General features: G+C 44.7%; 1 protein-coding gene across 1 annotated transcript in view; it reads left to right on the top strand.

The window, feature by feature from the left end:
* Positions 1-10380: 10380 nt before the first annotated feature.
* The window catches only part of LOC131586084 (1-phosphatidylinositol 4,5-bisphosphate phosphodiesterase zeta-1-like), a 49160-nt gene continuing 48324 nt past the window's right edge, over positions 10381-11216 (top strand). The window contains exon 1 of the mRNA XM_058852822.1: positions 10381-10535. Within this exon, the coding sequence (XP_058708805.1) occupies positions 10381-10535 (155 nt within the window). The remainder of the gene's footprint in view (positions 10536-11216) is intronic.

Below are 11216 nucleotides of genomic sequence, written 5' to 3'. Positions count from 1 at the left end.
CTCTGGATAACTTTGTTCAGCTCAAAGTGATATTTTTCCCACTTGTTTTCCATCCCTGCCTTGCCTACCTGTGCACCTCCATTCCCATCCCTGTTGGCTGCAGTAAGGAAAGCAGTACACATTCATAATATTCTGAAAGGATAATGTGGCTTTTTATTTCACTGGCAGGCACTGCGTTGTTGGCAGGTATTCTATATTTTCCATTTAAATCTATATCAGGATAATCATAAAGTGTAAAAGTTAGGGAGCCCATGAGAGGAACGATGGGAACCAGCTAAGACTGAACAACGATCTCCAACCCTTTCCCAGCTCAAGCTGAAAGAAATGCCAGAAAAGGCAGCAGAGAATCCACCTGTACTGTAGGTGGGAACATCCCTATAGCCCTGTGCTGCAGGCTTAGACTTCATCCCTTTGGATTGGGGAAAGACTGGCTTCCACCTTTCGTCCCAGCACATTTAAACCATCGCATCTCACAAACATTTTTGAAAGCAATTTGTACTCTCACGGCATAGGACACGAAATGGAAAGAGGCTGGATGTCTGTGTAAGCCTAAAGCTGATTACTCATTTGTCACCCACATATCAGCTATCCCAGAATCATTAATCACCAGGAGTGGTACATGACAGCTTCAGAGCTTTTATAAAAGGAAAGCTGGAAGTACTTTTGCACAGAACTGTAGGAGTTTCTTTTTCTTGCAGCAAATTTTCCCCCTGTAAAATTGGTTCTGAATTCATCGCCCACGCACGCTTTCCTGAATTCTAGTAATATTTTACATTTACTGGCATGACGTTCAGGATAACTTGGCTTTGTTTCTCCTCCCCTCTACCCCTGAGGAGTTACTCTGTCCACAAGAAGTAATGGGCAAAAATGTTTATCAGTGAGGATTGAAAGTTTAGCTGCTTATCTAGGAAAACAGGGCATGCCTGAAGTCATGGCAATGAAGTCAGTGGCAAAAACAGGCTTCCTCCTGAGCCAATGCTGAGCCACTGTTCCCTTTTCTTCTCCGTGAAGCAGGCAAGGAAATATGCTAGAAACCTCTCTCTGGATGTCAGCAATGGCTGTTTCTCTTGTCTCTGGTATTTTTTGAGGAGTGAGCAAGCCCAGCAGTAGGAAGCCTGGCTGTTTCTGCCTGTGAGGAGCTAAACCAGCCCATAGCCAGCCCTGTGTGAGACCTGGTGGGCTCTGGATAGCTCCCACTCTCTGTGTTGGTTAATGAAGGTGAACAGAACTGGACTTGTTCAAGTTCAAAACCTACATGTATTTCAGTGTTCAGAAATTCATCTCCACATCTGCACAAGCCTACATTTTTACAGTAGAGCAGCATTCCCCCTGTGTTCTGTTCCTGCCTACTGCTGCTTTTCTGGGTATTGTGCTGCCACAGTCGGACTATTCTTGTTCTAAGCTAACAAATTCTTTCAGAGGCAAAAAAAAACCTCCTCTGGGGCTCCTTTATATTCCTCCTAAGACTATTCAGTGCACTTTGCCAGGTACTGTGCTATTGTCTTTAAAAAATAAACCTGCCCTGTCTCACCCCTCCACCTGCCACATCCTCCATGACTCCAGAGGCAAAATCTCCAGGCCTCCAGGGTTTTCACCCCTACACAAATGTTTCCTTCTAGCCCAGCCTCACTTTATTAAGGCAATATTGACTGTAAACCCTATGCATAAAGTGCCCAGTGTTGCACTGTTTGTATTTGAGAGGAGCGAGCAGTGCCCCAATAAGCTGACTTCAAGTTATGTAATACACGCTTGGAAAATTGCATTTTATTGGCATCATGGCTTTTCTATATTTGAAAATGGAATTTAAAGTTATTTTCCTCAGCAATCGTGGTGATGCCATTCAAATCATAAGCAGAAGCAGTGAGCCATCTGACTTACAGAATCTCAGGATTCAAATGAACCTATGAATTGCTGAGGGAAATCTTGAGACTGAAACATTTTTAGTATCTTCTAAATATCTGTTTAACAGAACTTGTCTTCATTGTGCACCCACAGCCTTAAACTGTAGGCAAACATTACCAACCAGTCTTAACATCTCTGTGTTCAAACAGTTTCCTTGGCTGCAAGTATTGCCTTAGTGAAAAAATACAGCTTTTACTTTGCAGAGGGTTAGATCAGATTAATGGTCCTTTCCAGTCACAAAATCCATAGGGCTGTTCTCCGTTGTTTGTCTTTGCAGAAATTTTGGTAGAGTTTCCCTCAGTCAGGACTGGCTTTTTTCACACATGACTGAAATGTTGCAGCAGTGAGGGAGAGGACACTCTGAAGCTGATCCAGGGGTGAGAGTTGTGCATCAGCAGCAAATCTGGCACGTGTGGATGTGACGGATCCAAAGGTTTTTTCTCTAGGACACCCCACGTGAATGGGCAAATTCCCTTCAGGGAATTCCCTCTACAAGGGACGTGGATCTCCCAACAGAGTCAGCAGAAGAGCCAAAGCCTTGGGTGTAAATACAAGGGCTTAGTTTACTGCGGTTGCAAGCCTGCGCTGTGGGCTCGTCATTTGACCGCTTGCTCTGACCGGTGTCTGGATCAGTGCCGCAAGTTGACTGACTCGAGGTTTCCAGGCTGCGGTGCCTTTTTGTTGGGCTTCGCCCTCTCCCTTTTCCAGGGACGGGTTTGTCCCCTCCCTTTCTCCGCCTTCCTTCCAGCGGGCTCTTTTCCTTACTAGGAGACACTCTAGAGCATGCTCTCCGGTTGGACCGTGAGCTCTCCTCCCCTTCACTCTCGGCGCTGTCCGCCCGCCTCCCCTTAGACTCCCGATCGCGTATGTCCGCGTGTGTTAGGCACCCTTCGCTCCGCCCCTTGCTCGTGTCCCCGGCGCCATTTCGCGGCGCATATGGCGGGGGCCTTTCCCCGACATCTCCAGGGCCCGCGGTGTCGGGTGCGCCCCGTGGCTCCGTGGCATCGGTACGCCCCGGCGGCAAAGTGTGTTCCGCGGCCAAACCTGCATTAGGACCGGGCAGGCGGGACGGCGACTTGGGTCGGCCGTCATCATTAGATGGCTCGTTAAAATCGGTGGGGTAATCAATACACGTGGTCTGAGTGGCAGCTCCTACCCCCACCCGTGGTGTAACCCTTAAACAGCTTTGAGCTGCCTTGCAAACTTTCTGCTCGTGAAGCGCTTTTCTCAGCGCTTGCGTAACTCTCACCCAGCTTTTAAGGCACTTGCTGGACTTAATGCGCAAGACGTCATTTGTGAGCGCCTCGGAACACCTATCCCAGCAATCTGGGAGAATAATATCTACGGGATCATCGGTAACACGATTCTAACAATCTGACAACCACGCATTCAAAATTCCTTGATTTTTTGCAGTCTATACCGCTCTGCTTATGCAGCTGCGAATCTACCTTGCTGATCGACTGCATCTCGGCGGTACGGGAGCGTCCTCCCCGCTGGAGTCGGTCCTGCCGCTCCAGCCGTCACTCAGCGTCCGGCGAGACTCCTGAACTCCGGCCGCTCGAACCCGCGTGTATCGGGGAGCGGTCCCGGGTTTCGGCACCACTTGTCGCCTCGGGGTGAGGCGTAGCGACCCGGTTCGTGGGTGACACGACGGCTGAACTTACAGGCCTGTCTGGCAAATCACGCGCTAACACCAATCTGGTGGACGGTGAAAAAGCCGTTATTTCCGGTGAGCTAGGTTTTTATAGCACCGAGATATGATGACGTAATCACCGTAGTATTATGGGTTATAGAACATTGTAGAAGGAGGGGCCCTATCTTCGCGTACAACGCGAGATCTTCCGATCGGCTTTCCCTGTCTATCCACAGCACCCTTTCCATAATGAAGTGAACTGAACCCTGGATTTTATGTTTGCACTACACAGCTATCTATGCTGTAATTTACTTTCATTTAATTAAATGACCAGAACTTCCTAAGAACACAGTTAGGAACCTACACATTTACAAAGATGGAAACAAGGAGAAACAAAGACTAATTCCAACACCTGCAAATTGTGTGCATCTCCACACCACCTACTTGAAATCTCAATGATATCATCAGCATGGCAATCACTTTGATATGCCCCTCTCACCAATTAGAACTTTATCAGAAGTTTATCAAAGTCACTTAGATTTAGAAAGCTCAACACAAAAAATAAAGAGGGTCTTATGCTACATCCTGAAGGTAAAGTTTGTATAAATTGGGCCTGTCAGCAGAGGCTGATCTCACCTGTCAAAGTGACACACAGGACACAGAAAACAAGCCTCAGGACAGAGAAGTATTGAATGTTACAGACCAGAATGGAGATGCTTGAATTGCAAATGAGAAGCCAGAGTGGCCAGCAGAAAACAGTCAGAGCTATGTAAGCCTCATGTGCTTCATCCCACTAATTAAACCATCAGCCTCATTTTATTTCTGGCTGGTGCCCACATAAGCCCCTCAATCTGGCCCCATTTAGGAAAAGGATTGTAATCCAGTTTGGGATGGAGGTGGAATAGAGTATGCACTGAGAACCCACAATAGCTCATAACTGCTCTAATCCCCAGGCTAGACAAGTAAAGGCTCTCTTGCCACAGATATTGCTGGAGACGTGAGCCATGGGAATTCGAGAGCACATCTAGGCAGGGAATTCATTATGGAGCAGCTGACACGCTCCTGCACCGAGAGATCACACTTCACACACAGCCCCAGCTCCATCTCTGAAGTCACCCTCAGCAGCCAATTCCACCTGCAGGAATTCTGTGCTGCAGGAGCACTGCCAACTTCCCCTCCCGTAGCCTGGCTCCAGGAGCACTCAACATTTACCTCTCAGCCTCCTGACAGTGTTACAAAGCTGAGCATCACACCTCCAAATGACATTGCTCCTTAAAATTCACCACTGCTCCCTCTGCTGAGCTCTTCCCTCTTCATAGACAGGCTGGACTAGAAAGCAATGTCTGGATAATCAACCCAGAGCTCCAGGCTGAGGTGCTGCAAAAAGTCATGCTGCTGCACCATGCCTTATGTCTGACTGCTATCAAAATGTGTCTGCTGAGAGGGCCAAAACAGTATCAAAATTGGTTTTCTTGGAAAAGGCCATTACCAGCCATTAAGGAAACCCAGTTTCTGTATCTGTCTCACACCTGTAACCATACTGAGTGAGCTCAAAGGGAAAAACCAATTGTTAAATCATGACAGAGCAGCACTATCACTACTTTGAGTTGAAATTAGTTCTCCCAGAAAGGCTGTTTGAAGATTAATGTTTTCACAGTACTCTGCAAATGCAAGGACTTACAGGTTACACATTCTGATAAAAATACTCACAAGGTTCCTCATGTGTTTCAGCATTATTGTCAGACGGCTGTTCTCATAGGATATGACCAATTGTACTCCAGGATTGTGACCAGCTGACTGAGGACCTAAAAAAGGCCAGACAGCTTGATTTTTTTTAGTTAACAACTTAGAGGAAGCAAATCTGTAAAATATTGAAATACATGTTAGCTAACATATTAAAACCTGCTCCATGCTTAAATCAGGGATGAAATTAAAAAACACAGATAAGGAGTGTGATGGAAGAAAGTGGTCTGACATGCAGTGCTCATTTTCCTTCCTGTTTGTTAACTGCCAGTGAGATTTTCTGTTTACTAATTGCCATCAGTCTGAAATTCAGTGGCAAATTAATGCTTGAGTGACAAATAATTGAGGTGTTTTTTTTTTGGCAGTCACTGATGACACTATTCACTATTGTTGCAGTTCTGTCTGGTCAAAAACACTGGATTTTATTTTTTTTTTCCTCCAGTTTCCAAGAGAAAGGGAAAAATAACAAAGGGAAAAAAGAGCAAGTTTCCTGACCAGCTCCAAAACAAGTTAGAGAAACAACATCACATATAAATTCCCTCTTCCTCTTTCTCTACTTTATGTATTCCAAGTTGGTTTTCATGCAACCCATTGCTTTCATAGATTTTTCTACTAAGATGCACTTTAGGAGTCTGATACAATTCCCACTGAAAAAAAGCTATTTTTCATTTTCCAAGCAAGAAGAATCAGTCTCATAACGTGGAAGAAATGACTAAGCAAATCCTGCTCCATCTTTCTGCTGGAGGCACTGAGGCAGCTGTCTTCAGTGCCAGAAAGGTGTGTCCTTGAAGCTGGTAATGTGGTTTACCTGCCCTGCAGAGACAGCAGGGAATCACAGCAGGGAAAAGATGCCTTTTACCACTGTAAATCAGGTAATGGTGAGCAAAACCTCTCCTCAATATCCATCTGACCTCCTTATTTTGTGGTGTTTCACCTGAGCAGGGGATGAGGAGCTGGGCTTGAGCCATTTTGCACCACCTGGTCAGCGAGGACAGCCCAGACACTGCCCGTGTGAAGTTGCCTGGTTTTATTCAGGCAAATAGGGCTACATTTAACTAGACCAAAGCTGTATTACAACCACAATTTACCCAAAAAAGTAAGAACTCAATCCTGCAAGGCTTACAACACAACAAGGATGTCTCATGAGCTGGGCTCTGCTCTCCCTGCTCCCTGTTAAAACAGAGACCTGAGACAGAGAAGTGCTGCTCTCCATCCTGCACCTTGGGATCTGTCACTGACACAGCAGCCCTGAACCTGCTGCAGGGTGACATAACAACACAAGACAAGACAATAGAGTGGTAATTAATTCTTTAAATAGAAACACATCTTCTGAGAAGCAGAGGCAGTGGGAAAGGATGATGAGAACGTAAGAAGAGCCACCACGCGCCAGGGTCATGCACTGCCACAGGAGGCTTTTCAGGGAGTACCAGGACTGTTCCCCTGGGTAGCAGGAGGGTTCCCGCCTGTCCCTTTCATCCTCAGCTGGCACCTGGGCACTCCCTGTCCTGCTCTTGTCCTCTCCTCCCCACATGTGCCCCAGAGCTCTTACAGCCAGGGCGGTGGCAGCAAGAAATGCAACTCCCTCTGCTCAGCCTTTGCTCTGTGGCTCAGCACAGGAGGCAGCATGAGGCTGTTCTAATGAATAAGCCACACTGGGTGTATTTTTCTGAAGAAACCAAATGTGTAACCTCTGGAGCGAACAGAGACTAAAATAACTGCTCAGCAGACACAATGACAGTGGTGTCATGTACTACTGACAGCCAGAGAGCCGCTGTAATTGCCATTTATCCTAAGGAAGGGAACTCGAATGAATTAGAAATAACACAGTGTGTACATGCAGCTGCCATAATATAATTTTTCCAGGCAGCCTGGATACCAGCACTGCTGAGTTTAGGATGCTTGGAATGGAATCTCAGAATATGAATCCATCTCCAATGCCTCCCCTGTAGAGAGTACAAAAATACATTTTTAATCACATCCTAACTAGAGAAGGGCCCGAGACATTCTTGAAGAATTGAAATTTGTGTTCTGAAAAAAAGGTGTTCTGAACTCCTTACTGCAGTGGAAAACTTGAATTTTTGTTTTTGTTGTGTATATAAATATGCATATATTATACATGTCAATCCTTCATTAAATTTTAAAATACAGGGAACCGAAAAAAAAATAAAAGAGAGGGATTCACAAGCAGCTATAAGAATGTGAATGGTTTTCAAAGCATTAGAGAGAACAGGAGGCAATTTCAGGAATAAAAATAATGAAAGTTGGCATATTCCCTATGCAACAAAAAATCACTTACAGACAAAAAAGGGAGCAGTTGCAACTAAGTCTCAAAGACATTCAGAGCCATAAAAATGTATAAATAAAAGTTCAGTGAAGTTTTCCATGGAGTTGTACACCTTTAGTTTCTTCCCATAATCTTTATTCTTTCTCAAATTTCCACTTTCCAAAAATAAAAAAATAAAAAATAAATAAAATAAAATAAAATTAAATAAAGTGAAATAAAATAAATCAAAGCCCATCCTGGAGAATGTAGAGGGAAAATTGGCAAAGCCTGTTTTGTAATTACCTTCTTCAAATTAATTTCATAGCATTGCTAAAAATGAGTAGGCATTTTCAGTGACATCAGAACATTTATTCTGCTGAAATTTCATCCTTCTGAGCAGCTTTTGTTACAAATTCTGGTATCATAGATCCCCTCTTTTCTAGAGAAAAGAAATTGAAAGAAAATGAGAAGTTCATAAAGGTAGGCTGATAGACTGATACTACAATATTAAATGCTTTTTATTATTGCACTCTTTGCTACAGTTTTTCTATATAGAAACAGCATTTTAAAGTTGACAGAATTTAATTCTACAGAACAAAACAATGTATTGCAAAATCATATCACATAAGGGATTGATCTGGTGGAATAAATCTTGAAACTGAAAGTCATTTAACTGTTCCATCTTTTTCATCATTCTTTGTTGTTCCTTATTATTTGTTCATGCTCAATATTTGTGAAAAAGTGATTTTTTTCCAATCCAGAATTTCTAGTGTTATATCTGTTTCTGTGAGCACTTACATCTATGGCCAAAATTTTGTCTATTTTCTGGTACTGCAGATATAAAGATATAAACTACACTCCCAATAAGCCATCTTCACTATAGTAGCCCTGGATTGTATAACATTTTTAATAAAATTACTCCTACTTTCAATAAAGAAATAATCACTTATTCAACCAAATTTCATGTAAAGACAGCTACTTGTTCATTGAATGGTCTCCAGCAGGAAATAGGCACTAAAGGGTTGGATTGGTGTTGGATGGATCTCAGTAGCAGCTGTGGGGTGAAAAGAGAATGACCCAAAGGTAATGCAGCTCTCTTTGAAGAACGGAGGGAGCACAGAAAATGCTCTCTGTGCTCCATCTTTCTCTCTATTCAACTGCATTGGTTTCTCTGGGATATTTATTATCATATCCAGATACATAGAGAAAGGAACCTCCCAAATCAGAGGGCAGTAAGTATGCAAAATCTTCATTTGTCATCAGAAGAGTAATCTGAAGATGCCCATTTTTGCACAGTTTTTTCTCCTTGAAACCATATCAATGCATAGTTCTTTATGACATTTTAAAACCAAGACAATGAGAGCAATCATGGTCAGTCAGCAGTGAATCTATAAAGCCACAAATGAGTATTTACAAAAGGGTGTGTTTGACCCATGTGGCACTGCAATTCCCACCAGCTGTGATGAACAACAGCAAAATCTTATGCTTACAATGAAAACATCTAATATGTGCAAGAATAATGCTTGAATGTTTACACCTTTTTTTTTTAAAGTGTAGTATTTACAGTAGTTCTTGCAATTAAACTTTGTTTCTGTTGAAACTCTAATTAAAAGTTATGTTTACAGAAAACAGCAAGGATGGTAGGCATTTGTAATAATCTGTGATAAATGTTACGAAATAATCACTATCATAGTTTGAAAGTAAACCAAAATCACACGCATTCCTTTGACCTTTGTAATAAATACTGGGAGAGAGGAATAGCATTTCTTTATTCTTTAATGCTGCAACACCCAGCCTACATCCCTGGTCAGTCCTGAAATATCTTCTGCACTAGCTATAAGAAATTTATTCCTCCAGTGTCCTGATCTTCTCTTTGTTCATGTATCTATATAAGGGATTCAGAGATATATGCACAAGCAAAGCCTGAAGGCTGAATTTACAAGGTTTCAGTAGCAATGAAAAAAAAAATCTAGATATAATGTCCCAATGTCTTTGCTGATCTTCCTTACTAGATTCCTTATAATCAATGCTTCATTTGGTGTGAAATTACAAAAATGAATATAATTTTGGTTAAAACTGCGAAGGAAAGTAAGAATTTGCTTGCTATCTCAGCTGGAGCACTCTGCTGCCTTTGACATTTTGACTATTCCTGGTAAAGTACTTAAAAAGTACATGAAGAAAGTGAAAAAAAAAAACCCAAACAAATTATTTCCAGTCACTGCAGACCTGAATTATTTTTAAAGTGGTGATTGACTGCTGGAAGTCTCTGTACTCTCCTGAGTGATCCAGAAATAAATCAATTAAACAACTCCATTTTGTCTTTTTTCCCCCATTTTTTATTTAGGCCATTGTATCAAAGCTGGTATTTCAGTAAGCATTGAGGCACTTCAGCATAAAATCTGTGGCAAACTGCCTTTGGTCTGTCACATTTCGAGTCTCACTCAGGCTTGCTGACAGCTACACGGAAGCTGGCAACTTCGAAGCAGTTTGCCTGGGGAAGAATTCCTGTAAAACGAGTGGGAAATGGAGTCAGGGTGTAAGTCCAGCCTGATTTCCAAGGGCTGTCCCAGTGATTTGAAGGCTGATACTGGTGTGCCTCAAAGCAGGACATGGACAGCTGCTCTTGCCCAGGCTGGTTTTGAGGACAGAGAAGTTCCCAGCAGGAAAGTGGGAGCTTGGGTGGCCTCCCAGCACTTTGGGGTGGCATCCCACAACTCTCAACATCCACCATCACCCTGTGCCGTGAAGCCAGCTGGTTCCCCAAGGCCCAAAGAAGGGATTTCCCCCCAGGTCTCTGCAGTGGGTTGGTAGCACAGTGCTCCTGGTTATCTGGGGGAAGATGTTGTGCTGGCAGCCTCTGCCTCACCAGCTTGTCACCTCGGACCGGGACAGAGAGACCTCGGCCAAGCTGGCCAAGCTCCCCTGGAGGACATTGGCACGGCTGGCTGCAAAAGGCCTGCTCTGCCCCACACAGCTCCTGCCAGCACACGTGCTGTGGGTGTGGGATATCCTAAGGGTGGGAGACGGGCAGGGCCTGGAGACGCTTTGTGCTGGAAGGAAAAGGCACAGGATGGTGGCAGGGTGGTGGAGCAATGGGTGGGAGACAGGGGCAGGGCCTGGGGACGCTTTGTGCTGGAAGGAAAAGGCACAGGATGGTGGCAGGGTGGTGGAGCAATGGGTGGGAGACAGGGGCAGGGCCTGGGGACACTTTGTGCTGGAAGGAAAAGGCACAGGATGGTGGCAGGGTGGTGGAGCGGGGGCAGGAAGGGGCCTGTGCTGGGCGCCTGCAGTTTGTGACATCACCAGAGCAACACTGGAGCGACACTGGAAGGATGGGGGAGTGAACATTCCATGCCATTCTGTCAGGTCACAGTGGCATGAGGAGCCCACTGTGAGCCCAAGTGAGATCTCGGCTATGCCACTGCAGTGAGGGGCCTGGAGCAGGCGGTGCACAGCCACCATGGATGAGAACAGATATCCTTTTCTTCTTCTACCTTCTCCTCTTCCTCTGCTCTCCCTGCCCTGTGACAGCTGCCATTGGGATGCCCCTGACATGGCCCTTTCCCCTCAGGCCTGGGCACACAGGGGATGCCCTGGAGGGCCTGGGGCAGCCAGTCCTGTCAGCCAGGGCCGGTTGATAATGTTTGGGTGGGCACAATGCTGGGAGCACTCGTT

The sequence above is a fragment of the Poecile atricapillus genome, chromosome 18 (assembly GCF_030490865.1).
Source record: "Poecile atricapillus isolate bPoeAtr1 chromosome 18, bPoeAtr1.hap1, whole genome shotgun sequence".
NCBI lineage: Eukaryota > Metazoa > Chordata > Aves > Passeriformes > Paridae > Poecile > Poecile atricapillus.
Note: the sequence above shows the minus strand (reverse complement) of the source record. Positions and strands in the feature narration are given on the sequence as shown.